Genomic DNA, 20,911 nt, shown 5'->3' with positions numbered 1-20,911 from the left:
GTGCGTGTATGTATGTGTTTTTTGTATGTGTTCACTTTTTTTTCAATTCTATCTCATTAGTCAAAAACGCCAGTTCACTGTTGACAATGGGATGTTTTCCCTTAACTTTCCATGACCTCTTGACTCTCATAAAGAAAAAAAGGGGGGGTGGTCATGGCCTGGCTGTCGCCGTCCGGATTAACTTTGATGTTGCATAAATTGAAGTAATGAATAGACTTTAAGAAGTTAAGTTCGATACAATGAGGTGTGGAATTTTGGAGACCAATGAAACAGCTGGCCTCAAAGCTAGTAAGGAGGAAATGCACTCTCTTTCCAGCTAAAGCTGAAGTCCTAAACAAGAACAATAAACACATCTTCCCCTTATAAATACCTCATTCCCGTAAAGGAAAGAAAAGAAAAGAAAAGAAAAACTTCTGAAGTCATGCTTGTTAATAGCTAGGGCTTCGGCATTGCAAGCCCATGCGATACTCATGAGGGAGGCACATGTTCGTCTCACCCCATTGTCCCCTTCACGCTTGGTCGAACATTGCACCGGTGTTGAGAGTGCTAGTTTCAAAGCGATCCCAGAGAAGAAAGGCCCAGTTGTTTTGAATGAAACCTACCTATTTTAGGTGACAGGGTCTTCATTTTTTCCCCTATTGTAAAGATTTTACGACGCACACTAGAACTTCTAGAGGCCCTTCTCTTGATCCAAGTCCACAGTCACCGTGACGCCCTCTGAATTCTATGGGCGTAGGCGTAAAGATAAGCAATGCTACTTGTGAGATGGAACTACAAGCTGCACGCCACACTCTGATCTCAAGTAGATAGTGTGACACCGCACGTCGCTGCCTCTTGCAGCCGAGGGGATCGGTTCTATCATCCTCAAGAGAGTGAAAGCGCAGCAGTGGGTAGACAGTTATCCGAGAGATGCCGTATCCTGCTCCTATCTGGAATAAGTGAATAAAAAAGAAATTACACGTCGTTTATTTCTCGAGGAATGCAGACAGACAGACCAATAGCGGCTTGTGGAAAGGACGTTGTATGATGGTAAATATAAACAGTGGTGTCATAGCTGCCACATTCATGAAATATTACAATTCGAAATTGTAAGGTTGCTTGCCCATGAATGTATGCATATAATTATCATTTTGTACTAAAAAAGTGTATATGTAAATATATTAGGCCTAATTATTATGTATGTGTGTGTGGGGGTGGATGTGGTAATGTAAAAGTAATATATTAGTATTACTGAAGCAATGCTTTGCTTGACACATATTGCATGCAAAAAATGTGCTTCTCCCTTTAAAATTCAACGCTTTTATTTTACTTAATTATTCAATCAAATTCTAGGCGATTGCAAATGCGCTATGATTATTGTTTTGTCCAGACGTTAAAGTTCAATAACGGGGAGAAATTGGAGAAGCTGATGGAATAAATTTTACACCTTCCTTAGCCTTTATGACTTTTAGCTGAAGAGGCTATCAGCAATATTCGTCAGACCTTATTGTAAAGTATACAATAATTCAATGTGACGTTTGGTTGCTCCAACATGTTAAGTGCACTGAATAGGGCACACAGCACCACACAAGATTGCCTAGTTAGAGAATGTAATGACACAGTCGACTGTTGTTTTTTTCTTAATGATATCGGTCAAAATAATTACCAGTTCAAAGTATCGATACATTGGCCATATTCAAAGCAAAGAGGCTAATATTTGAGATACAGTAGCATGTCGCATTTAATCCAATTTAAAAAAAAAAGCAAGAACATACAGTCGTAATTTCATTAAACTACAGTGTACAATGTTCAAGAATCAAAGCAAAAAAAAAAAAAAGAAAGTTGTTTGAAAACAATACGCACTTAGAAATGGCAGTATGTGAGTTATCCGGGGGAGTGCAGCTAAAAAGAGATTACAATGTCCTGATATACCTATGTTATTTATATAACATTGCATATATATATATATATATATATATATATATATACATAATGTATATATGATTTATGAGTTTACTGGAAGACAAAATAAATGGTATGTGCCGCTGATGCGTTCACAGTAACATACGGACGTTTTTAAGGTTACTTTTCTTTGACTATAATGTTCTACCAAGGAGGTTCAAGAGATGAAGTGAAACAATTCATTTCATTTCAATTCTGTTTAGTTGTGCTTTGTTTCCATCCAACAATAGCAGGTAATACAAACACAAAAGAAATGTCTTCACTTGATATAGAATCATATATTGTTAATGAACAGAATAGAACAGTCTAATTCCCTTAGTGATCTCATTTTCGATGCCACCATATATATTTGCAGTACGTGCAAAACTGGATTTGCCCTAGAGACAGAAAGACAGTGGATTCTCATCTTATTGCATGATGAACAACCACCCTTTAAAGGAAATACCTATGAATATATAACAGTGTATAAACAAATTAATGATGGGGCTACCCTTGGTAAAGAATAATGAATGAATAAATTAATTTATAATGATAACTTCTCTCTCCATTTTTACATGAGGATGAGTGGTAGACAATTGTAAAGACAAGGAAATACGCAAATATTGCTGAAAGTTCATATAAAACTTTCCTTGAAGATAATACGATATCAGTTTCATTTTTTGAAAATAATTTGAAACCTGATAAAATCGGCTTTCCAGGAAGATACTATTTAGAATCTCTTGAAGCTCCTTGGATCTCTTTCAAGTAAAGTTTATTTGACATTCCGTCATGCAGTCCATGTAACAACCTTTAAAAAAAAACAAGAAAAAATCACCTTGTTTTGAAGTTATTTCAGTGGTTAGACTAAGATACAGTGAACTCCAAAAATGTCCTCTGGAAGTCAAGTTTTCTAAAAGGTTGGAAACAAGTCTAAATTCGTGTTGAGAGGTTGTTTGTCGCAAGAAGAGTTCACGTGTTGTGGTGCACACGGTAAACATAATTATGAAGCATTTAAAAAAAAAGTCGTCAGGTAATTCATTTCAGGGCTGACATGATTTTGATGATGTACATGACGCCTTTGTTGTACCAAGGAGCTTCAATGAAGCTCCTTGGTTGTATTCATCTTTTGGAATTTTTTTCAACTATCACAGTCTTCAAACAAGGGATTGTGTTGGCAAAAAGTGATCTCCAAAATAATCCCCATGGTCGTCAAAACACTCCACGTGAAGAGATTCTCGCTGCATCACAGACGTGGATAATGAAGCATCTTGAATTTGTATAGCTCCGCAGGGATTTGGTCTCCAATGTATGAATGATAAAAGAAGGCCATGTTTATCACGACACAATGAACGCAAAGACGACGATGTGTATTATGTCTTTGCGGAGATGGAGGAGCGTATAATAGATTCACCTGTTTCTTGGCGGGCATGTGCACTCCATGTGATAAAATTGCCATTGTACTCCATAAAGCCAAAGGACGAGAGGGGGCACATTGTGCCCTCCCCCCCCCCCCCCCATATTTTCATTTGCCACTCTTACGTCCTTAAACCAGTTTCAAGCAAAGTTGCTGACTTTTCCCAAAAACAAAAAATATCGCAAACAATTTGATATACGTGTATATGGGGCTTAATAATATGCCCCCCTCCCATTGGGCTTTGTAGGGTTAAGCTAACACTGTTCTGGAAATGGTTGATGGGTTGTTGTTGTTTTTTGTTTTTTTATCTGGGTCCTCTTGGGATATATATAAAAGTAGGAAAATATTTTCAAACCCACCGACCTCCCATTTCAAGGACTGAATACAATATAAACAACATTAAGCAAAGATTAGAAATAGAACTCCTTTTTTCAGCTGAGTTACTAATCTATACGCCATGTTTAGAGTAAAGTAAATGATATCGTTCTCGTATTGATGTAAAGATACACTGGAAAACGTGCTATATACATCTTTTCAAGTGATGTTGGTGATACTTGATGCGTCCGCTGGTCAAATTCGTGCGTTTTATCATCTCGATATTGGTTGCGCCAGTGCAACATGATCCTTACATAGAAATAATAATTACTCCTGTTCGCTTTTTGGGCACGCACGTTCGCCATGTGTCTAACAATATGGAGCTCCACCATTGTCTAACCATGGAGCTACAACAGACCCACGGTCTAAAGCACAGTTCTTTGTATATTATAGGGTTTCTGTTTTTATGTAGGGTTTGTGTAAGAAAATCCAAACGTAGTAAGTCTTTTTACGTAAGGAGCAGGTATTGCACTGAGAAAGGATTGGTCAGAGTATACTCTTTCACAAACTCTTGAACGCATTTTGCGTCAGAGAGGGAAAAGGGAGGCATTAGAATTGTTACATGAGATACCGTTTAGTTATTTAAAAAGATAATTATATCGAGGCATTATTTTTTTTCTATACCTTTGCATCAGTGATCATATCTGTGTGTGATGCCATATAAGTTTGCATTTACCTAAGCATTGGATATTCGCGCATGTTTGTGTATAACTTATGTACATAAAGAAAAAATAAACGTTATTAGTTAATTATAAATGACTGACATACCCAAAACAGAGGAAAACTAACAAAAGGTGGGACCCAGTTGATGGAATATGTAATTTTCATGAAAAGTGATTTTTTTTTGTGTGTGGAATTCCCTAAATATTTTCTTTATATTGTTGTCCACACAATGACGCCATAACCTCTAGTAGTCTCCTCATCAGCGGTTCCAACATCAAAACTTTAAAAATTCATAACTTTTGAATCGATTGTCCAATTTTCCTCAAACTTTCACTGATGTGTTCAACTAATGTTGCTGCTTTCACTCAATCTACATTTCTTTTTGGGTTTTGGTTTCATTTAACCCCGAGCATAAGTTCGATGGGGCGCCAAGTGTCGCACGGTCGATTTCATTACGAAATGACTGATTTTCGTAACCAAATCGATTTAGTCACACTTGACGTCCATACAACTTATCCTCGAGGTTAAGGATCATCTTTTGAACGTAACTTATATAAGTCTCAGCAACCAACATGTAGAGTGTCTTCTGTAGAATTGTATTTCTCCTCACGTGTATAAATTTGCCTGGATTTTATTCACATCCTCAGGCTAAAACGAATCCTGCCTACCGCGTTGACGATGAACCATCGGTCACCGAGGCGACCTCTGCCGCTAGCTGGCGTTCTGAGAAGAGCAAGGCTACTTCAACTCTTGAGGATGGTGGCAAAAGAGAGAACAGATTTCCCTCGGACAAACTAAGGCGTGAAAGTTCCCATGATGAGAAGAGGAGTAAAAACGAGAAAGGTAGTAAAGAAAAGAAAGATGATGATCCATGGGAAGCTGCAATACCTGAGATTAAGACAGAAGGAGAGCCGTGGTCAGGTAGGTGATTGTTGTGTATACGAGTTCTTTTATCCCTTAAATAAATCTTTTCATAGTCTATCCTGTAGGTGACCGCATGTAGGGAGTTTTAAATGTAGTGGCTGTCTTCTTTCCCTTGTTTGTCCTCTAATCACGTGGTTATGACTCATCCAATTTATGTAGCCTGCTTTTCTACATAGCATGTTTTGATCAGGGAGATGGAAGAAAGAACATCCCACCTCTCTACATCGCTGATGGAAGTGAAAGTAATTCGCAGTTGAACTGATAGAAGATGTCTTCGTATAAAAAGCAAGATTGGTTTGAAGTTACTTTCAGGATATAGGCCTACAGCATATAAAATCATCCTTTTCATATCCGTTAAGACGTCCAGAAACCGAAATATCTCACACCAAGACTGAACATGAATAAATTTCACGTATAGTAGATGTTACTTATAGTTACCGTAGGGGAAAAAAATTCAGAAAATTTGAAACCAATTCCACAAGAAGTTTCGATGAAATTGGGAATTACACGTGTAAGAAAACTTTTATGTACAAACAAATCATGGAATGAAAGATATCAAGGCCACGATGTTGCTAATCCAGATGGTGTTCATTATGATTTTGCAGAGCTTACCACGGAAGGCAAGGTCTACAGAGTTTTGGTCTCATGGCTACTCAACTATACCATCCGAATCGCCCTCCTACTCTTCCTCCTCTTCGTTTTCGTGTGTTCGCTGAAGCTACTCAGTCTCGCCTTCCGACTGCTCGGCGGTCGAGCAGCCGGCCAAGCCGTCTCCAACACCAGCCTTCTCAACAACCCCGTGTGCGGCCTCATGATCGGCGTGATCGTTACGGTACTTGTTCAGAGCTCGTCGACCTCGACGTCAATCATCGTGGCCATGGTTGCCGCTGACTGTAAATATCTAAGCACTTTCAACATTGAGATTCAGAAATATGAAAACAGAAATTTACATCATACTTAGTCTTTTTGTGACATTGTATCAATCACGTTATTTCAAATCAAATGTATATATGTGTTTTGGTACACAAGAATATTTTTATTGCATTTTTTTTTTTTGGGGGGGGGGGGATGAATCAACTTTTCAATGAGATTGTGCCATCAAAGACCTCAAACTAAACAAATTAAATACAACATAATATAGGCAGAACAGGTTATAGATTTTTTTAATGAGCATGCTGTTCGCAAAAACTTACACAACATTGTTCAACAGATTTAAAAATGAATTTCAAATAGAGCATTAGATATAGTCATATATGTCATTCCATGTGTAGATTGATAAAATCATAGAGGTATCTCCATGATAAAATTGATATCCCTTCCCAAATCCTTTCCAAGACAACTAGATGCTGTTCCCTTTCCATCTATTCGCAAACATACCATCATATATTATCTATACGTAAACAGTTAAAGAGAACCTATCAGATATAGAGCTATATTGATTTACACTACGAATGACATAGCATGATCAGGCAGGGTAGTGTTATTAAAGAGCCCACCTTTTTAGTCGCAACTATCCTGTAATCTATTCGCAAATCCCTTCGGGTGGAGCGTGGTGGTCGTGATTAATTACACTTTTAACCAAATCCCATGTTAAACTGTATGGGAAATACGACACTTTCTTGTAAAATTTCTAGTCTCTAGAACTCTCTCAGCCACCGCACCTATACTTTAATTCCACGTTCATAATCATAATGACCTTGTTCTAACTTCTTCTTCTGTCTTTTCATTCTATTCAGCTCTCGGAGTGATGCAGGGCATCCCCATGATCATGGGGGCCAACATCGGAACGTCGGTGACCAACACTATCGTCTCGCTCAGCCAGTCCAACGACCGAGACTGCTTCCGCCGGGCATTCGGCGGAGCCACCGTGCACGACATGTTCAACTGGCTGTCCGTCATCGTGCTCCTGCCCATCGAGGCGACCACTCACTACCTCTACTACATGACGCTGCGGATCGTCAACGATGTCTTCAACTTGGACTCCAGCCAGGATATCGAAATCACTTTGTTGGACTCGATTACCAAGCCAGTGGTCAATGGCATCGTACAGGTACTATAATGACCGAATTATCACTACGATAAGTGTATGGTGTCTGCTTGGCATGAAAATTACAAGAAGGATTCCTGTGCTAAGATACGTACCAGATCCACAGAAAGTGTATCAGGAAAGCATCGTTTCATGCCAGCAAATGTAGAAGAAACAGATGTTTTGTTCTCAATGAAAGGCTGAGTTCGGTGAGAGGACACGGACGCCAAAGGAAATGTCTTGCCAAAATTAAAATGGTCAGAACCTTTTCCAGTCGAGTCCGGTTTCATTTAAACTGGCATTGATCGGTCGAATTTGGCTCGTTTTGTTCGTAAAGGCTATCATTACATGGTTGCCATAGCAGTTTATTGAAAAGTCATTGAAAAGGTGGTAATTCTATGCGTACTTCCGGGGGTATATCATCACTATAAGTATATCTAACCCTTTATTTCTGTTCTATTTTGCCTTCTCTTAGGTCGACAAGAAGGTTATCTACGCAATCGCAAACAACGAAAATGTAACGTCACGTCTGCTGAAGGTAAACTGCTACGACGAAGAGTCGACCAGTCAATGGATACAGTACGCGAATGGCTCTGGCGTCTGGCAGAACGAAACAGTCAAGATATATCGTGGCTGTAAGCAGGATTTCTAAAACTTTCATCCTTTGCTTTATTTGACCTTCACTGAAAGGAAGGTAGCATATCATCTACAAGTCACTGACCACATTTTAGCCTTCAAAGGTTTGTCGAACGTCCCTACACTCAAGACTTCAAACTTTTGTTTCCAGTCTTCAGGAATGATGGTCAATCCAACTATCTACGAATTGTATCCAAAAGAGCTGAAGTAGTGTCCAAAAGATTTTTTTTTCCGTTAAAACATTTTTTACTTCCTTAATCGGTGTTTATCCCGGAGACAAATGCACTCATAAATTTGCGACATTAGTTTATGTCACTGTTTCTACGTCTTACGAAGACAGCTGAGGCAACACCGACGTAGGCTAATCTAGAAGCTGTACGAGCACAAGATATAGTGTAGCCATTATACGCGCCATAAAATGAAAGAAACTTAAGTCACCTTATACTTACAACCGTCAAAATATCATTGTAATGCATTACATCGTGTTGTCATGACAGTTTTAATGATTGTGTGTCGTATCAGTTGAAAGCCAATCGTAAGATAAGGCCTTCCTCTGATTAATTCCATGCAGACATGCATTCATATTATTAATGTTTATCGACAAAGAATTTTGAGAGAGGACGTTGTGTGGAAAGAGAGACGCAAAAGTTAGAAAAGTTCGAAACAAGAAAGAAAATAGAGATGGAATGTTCAATTACAAATCAACAACATTTTGACTGCATTACTCAACGTATTGTTTGAGACTGCGATTTTTAGCAATTGCACTATTTTCTTTTTGTCGTGGTAAGCAAATCATTGTTGGAGTTTAGTTAGATTCGTATTGTAGTCATCTCCTCATGACGAGAAATAAATAGAAAATGAACGCAGTTATTTTTTATTGTTCCTTTTTCCTTAGCGTTCCTCGGTAATTATGTAATTAAGCAAAGAGGCGTCCAGTTTTAGTCTTAAATACTGATAATAAAGACATCAGATTAACAGACCTATACGCAAACAGATATCTGGTTATTAACCATCATGAGCGGTCTGATCTTTGTAATGACAGGTGACCACTGGTTCGGCTCCACCTCACTTAGTGACACGGAGGTCGGTTGGATCACCCTGGTAGGCTCCCTCTTTCTCCTTTGCGTCTGCCTTATCCTAATCGTAAAGCTCCTGCACAATACCCTCAAGGGAAAGATCGCCATCATCATCAAGAAGATCCTCAGTGCCAGCTTCCCAGGATACCTCAAGTTCCTGACAGGCTACTTCTACATCATTGTAGGGGCCCTTCTGACCTTCCTCGTGCAGAGTAGTTCTATCTTCACCTCCGCACTGACGCCTCTCGTCGGCATTGGTGTCATTAGCATGGAACGGGTGTACCCGCTGACCCTCGGCGCCAACATTGGAACTACTGCTACTGGTATCATAGCAGCCCTAGCATCGTCGTCTGACAAACTCAAAGACGCCATACAGATTGCATTGTGTCATCTCTTTTTCAACATCACCGGTATCATCATCTGGTACCCGATTCCGTTCATGCGGAAAGTGCCAATCAAGATGGCAAAACGTTTGGGTAACACCACCGCCAAGTACCGATGGTTTGCCATCTACTATCTTCTCCTCATGTTCGTCGTGTTCCCGCTGCTAATCTTCGGGCTGTCTCTAGGAGGTCTCTGGCTGCTCCTCCTCTTCCTCATCCCTGCCATTCTTCTCGCCATTGCCGTCCTCATTATAAACTTGCTGCAAGACAAGCGCCCTCACTGGCTTCCGTCCCGTCTGCAGAGTTGGGATTTTCTCCCCTTAGCTCTGCGCTCCCTGGAACCTATGGACAGGATTATCATCAAGGCGCACAGTCGCCTCGCGCGTTCCTGTTCGTGTTGCTGGTATTGCGGCCCTTGCAGAAACCTGCGATATAGGCTCCGATCGCTTGTATTCGGCTCGCATGCGTCCTCCGAGGGTTTTGGGTTCTCCGACTCGGAGTACTCGTCTCGCTCCTCTGAACTACATGCTGTCGAGGCTGATTTTCGTCAGTCAAGAGATGAGAAGCGAATGGAGAAGCCTGTAGTTATCATGACAAGTCAATCTATACCCAGTTTGTCTGGTTCACTAGCCAACAGCTCACATTTCTCTGAGGCTTCTGTTCCTTCAGCCAACTATCGATTTAATACTTACGTGTGAAGAGGCGCGTTCTTCAAAAGCCAAATTGTTGGGTGCTCTTGACTGCTCTTGACTTACTGCACCAGATGTTACCTTTTTTTTTCTTCTTCTTCATTTGAACAGAATTCCCTGATAATCAAGTAACAGATATAACGATCTGCGATCAAAATGAACAATGACATTACAATGAACTTTGTCTCTGAATGTCTTTTTTGTGTCCGAATGTATTTCATAAGCTAGTCGCTATTGCCTACTGTATAACTTCACGCCATTGATATGCTTTGATCAGTTTAACAACCAGCCTCCCATTTCGTGTCATTGTAGAGTTGCAGTCTAAATTGAACGCGTGATGTACCTTCTCGTTTATACCCTGGATTTATTCTAACATATTGGGTGGTGGTTAGTGCTAACTTCTCACAATGATACTGTTGATACTTAAAGATTGAAACACTTTGGAGTTGAATGGAGATTTTCCTCATGTTATGTGGATGCAGTGAAGGCATGTAATGTCAAGTACATATTGAATAGGTCTATAGGACAAAATTATTTGTTATTGACATACTCCCATAAGCGTGTCAAGGAGAGCATTATTCCCCCCCCCCCCCCTCCCCCTTCCTTTCCGGAGGAGGAATGTCAAGCGCTCTTTTATTATGCTTCAAAAATAAAAAAATGATAACGCTGCTTTCTCTATATATTTATTTTTCTTTATATTCTTGCATTTTTTTAGACATTGCTAATGCTATAGTCTTCCAATGAATCACTGACGGTGAAAAAAAAAAAACAAATTTTAGCTTTGGATCGGACTGTGTGCTTTACTTCAATTTCATTAATGTGTATCACCGATATTTCTACAATCACCCAATCAACGTGTGGTTATTGGAGGAAAATAATATTCCTTTTAGCAGTGAAAGCAGTAAAGTGGACGATTGTTCTCGCAAATTTTCTAAAACGAAGACAGACAGCAGTTCCCTAAAGCAAAAGGACTTAAGTAACGTTTTTCACAAAGGCGTTCTGTAATTTCACCCTCGAGATGATAGCTTAGTCATCATTTTTTTTTCATGTTTTAGGTACAATTCAAATTCAATTGTCTGTCGTTGTGGGTCAGTTTGTCTGGGTCAAGATGGAATTATGTGGCCCAATACAGATTTGGGTCAGAATTACTGAGCAATCTTGTAGCTTTTTTTGTTTTTTTTTTTTTGTTTTTTCCAGCGAGGTGTGCCCATTTCTACTTGGACAGTTATTGTCTGCAACGTTGCGACAGTTGATATTTTTGATTGTACGTGTTTCCTACTGTGTACAAGAGCACATGCGAACACTCGCAAGTTAAGGAACTCCATGTTTTTCAAAATCGGAATGATCCAACGAGATTATCTTGAATCCGAATTTAGGTATGACCTATATACGAGATAATCATACGTTAAATTATTTTGTCCAACAGGTGTCATGTTGTGTAAGTTGGTGTTTCTTGAATTACCAAAAAAAAAAAAAGAAACAACAACAACAATTGCTGAAAACTGCTTATCCAATAGTGGCGAGCCAGTGGAGAAATATGGAATAAAAAAAGCATGAACTTTCGATCCTAAACTCATTCTTAAATTACGTAGAATTCATTATTGATTTTGATGTCATTTGAGGCAGATATTAACTTCTCCCACGAAATATAAGATTATGATTTCAGAGCATGGTGCTAAATGCCTGCAGCGTGAAGGGTTTATCAGTTAATTTCATCTTTATGATTTACATTTTACCAGCAGAAAAAAAAATAGAATTTTCGTCACTTTTCACATGATCAATGAAGAATGCTGAGGTGATGATAATCATCTGCTCACTCATTTGCGTATTCATGTAAGTCTTTTCTTCAGAAATGTTTCCTCAAAATCAGCGAAACTTCACCATCAAATAGCTTTCCTAATTTCTATCCGATTTTGATCAAATTTACACAGTTGTGCTTATTAAGTGTAACTCTTTGTCCACAAATTTACTAACTTTAAGCTAGTTAGGAATTCCTTTTTAATTAATCATCTCATAGAGACAAGAACTCTCGGAGAACTACTTATAGTACATACCAACGCACTAGAAGGAGTAGCATAAAGTAATCATTTAATAACTCATAGAGTGATTTCATGTGAGTGCGCCATTTGTCATAATATTATGTATTCAGACTACATTGTGTGATTATTCTAAATAAAGCACGTCCTTTATTACGACACTTTTGAGGAACCTAAACTTTTATACAATGTATCAGTTTTATTTGATTAATTGTCTATTTGTGGTTTCTTGACTTTGCTTCGCCCTCGGATTTTAGCAACTCAGCGCCCCTCCCCCGCGAAAGACAGAGAAAACCGAATTAAGATGAATGTCCGTATAATTTATAAGTTGTTGAAAAGAAAATGTTCCTCCCTTAGTACCAGCATCATTATGAAAGTTGCCGGGCTTTAATTTTGGGATCATGTTCTTAATTTTGCAACATTATGTCGAGGTCGCCCGTTTTCTATTTTTACACTTCTCTGTGGTTGTTGCTGGAAAAGAGATAACATGGACCTCCCACAAAAGAAGCCTATAGGTACAGGAGAGTACCGCCGATCGAGAAGATTTAGGAGGGTACATAAAGATACAAGGAAGTTGGGTTGGAGTATGAAAAAGGATGTGGTAATTTTCTGAGTGCCGTTTGGCTCACGTCATCGAATGTAACTCTACCCCTCCCGCATGGAAAGAGCCTGGGTTTAGAGGAATGTTACCGCACTATTTCCGCGGGTAATGTGAGGCTACTGGCAAGTGCCTTCGAGTGACCACGTTCCAGACTGGATTTAAAGCACTAGGCGAGAGCTAAAAATAACGCGGGAAGGGTCAGATAGAATTAAATCCAATTCAAATTTACGTGATGTTTATGTACAGGGCATTTTAGAAGGTTAGCAGGGTGCGTCTTATTGATTGTGGCCAAAAGTGATATAAAAAGGAATTAACACCCATATCAATTTTCACCCTCATACAATCATGCTTGGCCAAATCAGTAGTTGCTTCCTATTGAACAACAACAAACCACCACATAATTTCCTTAACGTTCGTGATCAGAACGTGCCAACAAGTGCTACTTGTAATCACTTTTCTTTCACAAGAGACAAACTGAGAAACTAACTGTGAGCTTCTTGAAAATATGATACTATTCGTTTACGATAATTCTATCATAGAATCGTCCAAACACACTCTGAAACACTCTTAATTTCCTCTTAGTGCCTTTCCCTCGTTTTTGTCATCATGACAATATTGCTGACTGTAACGGGCAGCCCCAGGCCGCCATTGATGGCGCGCTCATAATTTACACATGAGATTATGATGACGATTTCAATCTGGATGACGATGAGTGTGACAGAGTTTCGTAACAAAACTTTGTAACAAAGCAGTGCTGCTAACTGCATGTATACAGTGTACTATAATTTTCCTGAAGGGCACCACCGTTGCTGCCCACGTGTTGGAACCAGGGACCTCACTTTATATCGAGTCCTATAGAGCCTTCTCTACTTAAACATAAAAGCTCTAAAAATTCTCTCCAATAAGTACTTGGAGCATCTGATTTACCATTTATCATTCAGAGATTGACCGAGAGATTGTTAGACATTATCAGCAGGTTAACTCTCGACAGTGTGACCATTATCTTGTGAAATTCTGTATTCTCTATAATCTTAAGTTTAAACACGATTTGCACCTGCTTTGACATATTTTTCGACAATATTGATTTTAATACGATACATTTTCTATCCTCACCGTTTCACAAAAGCGTTGAAATCTTCCATCTAGTCAATGCAAGAGAAAGTTAATCAGTCGATACAAAATTGACAATGACAGCACTATGGTAAGCTTGACTGACCCATTCTGTTATTTTATACACTTTGCCATTCCTTAAGACTATATGAGAGAATTATTAAAAGTCAGTTTAGACGGCATTAAATCAGCTTATAACTCAGCCTTCTTTTTTTTTAAGAAATACGGAGAAAACGCTGAACTTTCTGCAGTTCAAGAGGTGAATCTGTGTTCCTCGCCCGACTGAGAAATGCGATTATTTCCACAGGATCAAAGATTTGCTTGGAGGTGTAAGGTTTAAGGTCTTGAAATGAGGGTGCTAAATCTAAACCAGTGTCATTGGGCATGCATGTATGAGATCAAAGACCATGGTTTGAATGGGAGAAGGGTGTTCAAATCGTGTATTATGCCCAATCGAGATATCAGGTTTTGAACGGTCTGTGTTGTGGCCGTAAGCATGGATTTAGAGCAAGTTTAAGATTCAAAGCAACCTCCAAAGTGCAGAGTCGAAATACCTGTACGTCCTATGCTCGCACGTATTCCAGGGTTAAACCGACAAGGTGGGTTACGTACTACTCATCTTGCCCAAAATTTTTATGAAGTTTATTGACTGATACGGAAGAAGCTATATTACGTACTATTTGACATGTTTGACGGGTGGTTTCCTTTGGGCTGAACGTCTCTGTGTAATACTATCGTCTTCGACACTAAAACGAAGTCTTTTGGCAGGCCTACTTCCTTAAATGCAGCAATGGATTCAACGGCAAATAACATTATGGAATCTCATTATACCAAGGAACCATGCAATGGTCATATACTTATCATGGAACCTACAGGGTCCGTGGTTGTACAATACAATGCACTAACAGGTCTATGATAATGTGTGTGTGTTTACTAGCCGCCACGGATGTAAACTACCATGAGACCGAGGGCGTTAATCCCCTCCGATGTAATCGACAACAGGGATCAGAAGTTTTACGTTGGGACATAACTGTTGATGCACTGGGAATCGAACCAGGGACCTTTAGGTTGAGGAGGCCGTGAATTATCCACTGAGCCACAGCGGTACCCTATTTTGTGGAATACACAATATTTTAGCCACTAGCGTCGGCTAGCATTTTTAGGACTGAACATTTCTTGTTTTGTTAAATTCCAATTATATAATTATTCGATAGTTTTCATGCATTCCATTCATAAGCTTTGGTAAGATATTTTCGGTAATTATGTTGTGCACACGTTGCATTTTACAGCAACTAAACAAATAACAAAAGAGTTATGCCGAAGTGTGCGAATTCGGCTTTGAATGTATAATTCAATTTCCTTGGGTCACTTTACAGGCACAAAACTGTCCTTCGTGATGATTCGCGTGGATGAATCTATACCAGTCCTTAATGAGTGGCCACCTGACTTTTCTGCGCGATAATGTGACCTTAATGCGCTTCACACATTCAACGTTGTACCAGCTGTTCATGATTATTTTTAGTCTGCTATACCAATTTAATCTGGGTTATACAGTGTTCTGGCAAAACAACGTATCTCTACAAAATAGTTGATGTAAAATCGAATTAAAAAAAAAAAGAAATTTTATCACAAAATCTTACCTTAAGTATCAGTTGAAGAGTGTTATCCATCATTTTGCGCGGACAATCTTTGAAAATAATTCAACTGGAGAGAGAATACATGTGAAAACATTTGATATGCAAAATGAAAATACCAGATATTTCGGAAGTGCCCAAACAGACATAATTATCATTTACGTTGTTTTGCCAAAGCGCGGTGAGATCTGTCGCCGATGCTGATGAAAATAACGCACATCAGCCGATGATCGCATGAATGAAAATACTGCACACAATGTCATAGAGAAAAGAACATGCATGAAAGTGACAGGTATACCCCTATCTGTATATAGGCCTACTGCTTCTTTTCCCTTACGATTCTTAAATACGATGTATGATAATATATTATCTGTCTCCCCATGCATGGTTACTGTAATAATAAGGCATCACGTCTTCTTGCTGTCACTCACATCGCATGAGTGAAAATTCATTATTGGTTATAGACATTTTTGATAGATTATTATCTTACATAAATTAGCCAGTTTGATAGTTTTAAAGGGGTGGTACAGTTTCAGTTGAGATGGAGCTTCAGGTTTCCAACATTCTTTATGATGATTTTTTTAAAGATAATGAGAAACTTGTTATGAAATATTAAAGAGCATGTATACGATTTTAAAAGGAATTCAAAGTTTATTTGATGAAAATTGGCTTTTAAATGGCTGAGATATCCCAAACAATGCAATTCTGAAAGGTGGGACCCACCTTTTATTAGGATCTTTTACTTTGTTTTTACTTTGTTTTGGATATCTCAGCAATTTCAAACCGATTTTCATCGAATAGAATTCAAATTCCTCTACAAATTGTACCATAAAGTGGTTTCTTGATATCTCGCAAAAGTTAGAAGCTAGAATCTTCACCTCAACCAATACTATACCACCCCTTCAACGCCGATAAAGCATCGCAAATACGTGTTTTTGCTTGTTTTGGCGCTGATGCATCACAAGTATAAACGGTAGTATCAAGCGATAAATCTCAACAAAGAATAATCTATCATAACTACCAAAACGATCCTCTTTCAAGCAAGCATTGTTTGATATTGAATGTAAGAATTCATGTGCTTTGCTAAAATGAATCTTCTTAGGCGGTGTGCACGAATCTTTCATTTGCTGAAAGTAGCATAAGGGGGGGGGGTATTAAAGATCAGCCATTTCTGTTCAGTCAGCTGTTGCCCAGCCTCTTCTTGTTTTTGTGTCCTAGAAAAGTCGCTTACAAATTAGGACTGAGAATCTACCTTCAATGAGTGTTGACAGCAGTTCGTTAATCGAAAACATTTATTTTATGTAACATGAGGTAAACACCATAATTTGAAATAAGTCTGATCAATTTACAAGCAGGTTACGAATATGCATGCACTAGTGAACAGTGTGAAAGGAATAGAAACAAATCAGGTGGCCGATGTGGCATGAGTTCATATGATAAGTTCATTGAGCAGAATCATAACATCACGAATTCTATCTATAGCGATACGCGTCACTCAATAATCGGCCAGAAAAAGAAAGAGGGGGCAAATACTCAGTAAACGCTAAATACTGTATTGATCTTCCGACTCTAATTGGCTCACGTCGTATATACAGGAACAAGTGTCATGTGACTATTTTTGTCTGTCACACGTGACAGACAAGTCTTCTCCCACGTGTATACACCTATATACTAATAGTTATCTCAGGTTTTAGCGTCCCCAGCGCTGCCAACCCCCCGCACGCGCACACACACACACCCACACACACACTACATACTTTCCGTTCTATTTCTTACTACGATGGTGTTGCTATAATAATAACCTCGGGGTGCTTAAAATCATAAAAGACGGTAAATTCTTATTGGGAACTTGAAAATATGATATAACTGGAAAATTATTATACTTATAATCAAACTGATCATTTATGGTAATGTAAGTCAATACACAAGGAGGAGTAGACTATATAGCAACTTTGATGAGGTAGTTATAAGTACAACAACAAAATAATCTACTTTTTGCTGCTTGTCTGGCGCTGTTCGAAAGGGATGAATTTTAAGGTCGATTTCTTCATAAGAACAAAGAAGCAAATCACATGTTAATTTTGTGCACACCTTACATGCCATGACGCAGATGAACCAACTTGATTCGTGTATATATATATATATATATATATATATATATATATATATATATGTGTGTGTGTGTGTGTGTGTGTGTGTGTGTGTGTGTGTGTGTGTGTGTGTGTGTGTGATGATAGTCAGACATATGCAATTCTGTTTGCTGAATTCTCTTTCTTTTCTATAGCTCTCTCAACTGAGGATAACAATCAGATCGTGATGGATGCCCAGTCAACATGATGCAAACTTACGTGGAGAACATTAGTATGAATCGCCGATACAATGATTACCGCAAACGTCAGTAGCCACTTTAATCCGAATGGTTTATGTCGATAAGAGAGCGAGGTTATCGCCATCGAGAGACTCATACTCTGGTGATGTGCCAATCTACGTCATTATAGGTGAAGATCTAGTGACCACTTAAGTAGCAAATTAAGCTTCAGCACCTGCCGAACATTAACATCTTTACGTAAATACCTATCTGCACTGCCGAACCACAAATGAGTGAATGAAGTCATCGCCACGCCTGTCTACTTAGCGAGATAGAATCAAGCGAGAAACGAAAAATGCGCATCGTCATCAACATAAAGTGGTCTATAAACACAAGAAAAAGCCGTATCAACAGATAATCAAGTGGTTACGTTTTGTCCTGCACACTTAAGATCGTAGAAAGGGATAAGTCATCGTTGTATAAGCCTGTTTTTATCAAGTTTCGCGTATGGAGCCCTGGTAATCTCAGCGATATGTGGCCAAACATGATGATTTGCTGTCTTATTGTGAGAGTCAAGTCTCCTTCATGCCTTTAATCTTCTGTTCTCCGATGTCGAACAGCAGCAGTCTGCAGACAGCCGATGCTGTTGCCGGGGAAACGTCGGAAACTCGCGCATCCTGGAAGTTAGCCAACCTGGTCCAAGAATAGCGCGCGAGGTATGAATGTGCCAAACAGTCCCCATAACCCCCCTCCCCTCAAATAGACAAACACGCACAAAGCTTTATCTCTTCGTTTTCCCCCTCCCCAAATCAGTTCTATTGTATAGGAGTCCCATTGGATGTCCCGAGACAAATGGAAAAGTAATGCCAAAGTTCAAACAATGAATGAGTCACATAACATGCACATTGTTATAATGATAATGATACGAAATGATGATTATACTTGGTAATGATAGTATCAATAATGATAATCATCACCATCGTAACAACAATAAGCACAATCGTTATTGTTACACGTCTTAATATCATCATTATCATCTTTGTCATCATTGATATAATTGTAGTCCTTGTAAAAAAAAATACGACTTAAAAAAAAAAGAAGGTTATAGATGCTGAAGTTTGGACCAAAACACTATTCATTGTATTTTTGTACAAATTGAAGGAAAAGTTTGAAAGTAATGACGTCAGGGTCGCTTCATCTAATTTAGGCATGTAGTTGTGAACAGTTAATATCACTTTCAGCTGAAATCATGAAGCTATTAAATAATTCAATAATTTTGTTGGTTAAAGATTATTTGAAGTGAGGCTTATTGTGTCCTTTAGACTTTACTTTTTTACCATCAAACTTGCACACACATTGTAAGAAATAGCACCTGAACTTTTCAGTGAACCTGATGTTAATTGAATATTGCATTGTGATAATGGACAAAATATGCAAGGCGGTTATTGTTGTGGGAGTTCTGTGCAGCAATGAATACGTCTGTATATTCTAAACTTGATGCTTGAACAAGTGAGCTGATAGGAGGCCAATAACCTTTATACCGAGAATCCTCGGCTGAACGGTCGAACGATAGGACTATATACACACGCTTCTTCTCTGAGGAAATGCGAATGAGTAAGCCTTATTCGCGCATGCACAGGCAGCTAAAGACGTTTGGATTCTACGCATCATTGCATTCGAGTGAAAACAAAAGTCATTATAAGCTTATAAAATCTTCGTCATATTTTTATGCGCTGTTCAAAAGGAAGAAAAACAATCGAAGAGAATATCAGTTTCAAAGGAGTAATATCTAAAGAATATGAAGGCTCTATATAAAGTATAATGTATCAAGATAGCATAGAGTCATCTATTACAACAAATTTAATAAAAAGCTTGAAACGTTAGTTGCATACAGACATTATGCATGCTAATAATTATGATTGTGTCAAATCAAACGTGAACATGAAATTAACTGATAGATACATTCCTATCATATACGATACAATACATGGGAGAGAGATAAGGGGGTCAAACATTATTATAAGGCAATGTTATCACTCTGACCCAACACCGAGAAATGCACATTCTCGTAGATTTAGTTAGCATAACTCAGGCCTATATAGCTAGGTTTGTCCGTCGAATACGCTCCTATTATGGAGCTATACTAAACACTGTTAGCTCCATGCACCAGTATGGTGCTGAAATTGACTTGTCTGTTGATCTTCCAGAATATATCGGGTACCTCTGTATTGGTGGACTACCACTGAAACTTTTCCAGCATTCCTGCAATGATCGTTTTAAAAATCAAAGATCCAAGGCTTCCATATTATGGTAAACCATCATGCCATCAGTCTCTCTAGTCAACTGAGTTGTTTTGTTTATAGATGATGTACGGTTGTGAGATGGGGTTATTGTTCGGCGAAGAGCGATGCCACGCAGGGTGAGCGCTATGTACACTGCGCCACCTTCGAGAAAGAGGGGGAGGGAGAGAGAGAGAGGTGCGTCTGTTACGTCACTACGGCAGATATTAAAAAGAAAGATCATGTGAAACATGCAGATGCAACATTAATCTGCAATATGAGCGTCAATGTGCATTAATGAATGGTCATAAACCTTCCGTGTCCCCTGACTAACTTCGCCACTGACAGGTGGAATTGGGCAGAAATGCTCAAGCCACGTGCCATTCAAACTTGGATGGCGGGAGGAAGAGCTAATATTTCGTGCGTCACGCATGTCCCGTTAATCGAGCTCTTTCCCCCCTGGCTCAGAACTTCACTTCCGGCTTGATATTTGCAGAGAGACTCTACTGCACAATTCGACGAGTATGGATATTATGCGTCTGTGATTCATTCCCCTCCCCATCCCTTCTCCCTACCCCTTCCCCCTCCCTCTCCCGACAATCTTCCCCTCCCCCTTCCCAATTGCCCTGTCCCAAAACCGTGACAAATTCAGAGGGCAGTATAAAACGGGACTCTAACGTGGTTACAGAGGTCTTTTTCGTTCAGCTTTCCAAGGATATCTCTCAGGCAGACGAACGAGTAGGACGTGGTGTTTTGCGCCCAGCCGCTGGAGTCTGTACTATACTCATTGATCAGCATGTCGCGTAGAGAGGATAGGATCGATTTGGTAAGTTAACA

At 39.1% G+C, this 20,911-nt stretch overlaps 1 protein-coding gene across 1 annotated transcript; it reads left to right on the top strand.

Moving 5' to 3' along the window:
• The first annotated feature begins 2,421 nt into the window (after positions 1-2,421).
• On the top strand, positions 2,422-10,115 carry LOC139735543 (sodium-dependent phosphate transport protein 2A-like). Its single transcript, XM_071646298.1, has 7 exons — positions 2,422-2,436; positions 5,020-5,293; positions 5,902-6,189; positions 7,033-7,346; positions 7,798-7,860; positions 8,063-8,073; positions 8,978-10,115. Exons 1-7 carry the CDS (start codon positions 2,422-2,424, stop codon positions 10,113-10,115), a joined length of 2,103 nt encoding a protein of 700 aa, XP_071502399.1.
• Positions 10,116-20,911: the final 10,796 nt, after the last annotated feature.

The sequence above is a fragment of the Diadema antillarum genome, unplaced genomic scaffold, assembly GCF_040938485.1.
Source record: "Diadema antillarum isolate AM-2024a unplaced genomic scaffold, OU_Dant_1.0 seq00000585_RagTag, whole genome shotgun sequence".
Classification (NCBI taxonomy): domain Eukaryota; kingdom Metazoa; phylum Echinodermata; class Echinoidea; order Diadematoida; family Diadematidae; genus Diadema; species Diadema antillarum.
This window is presented reverse-complemented; position numbering and strand designations above follow the sequence as displayed.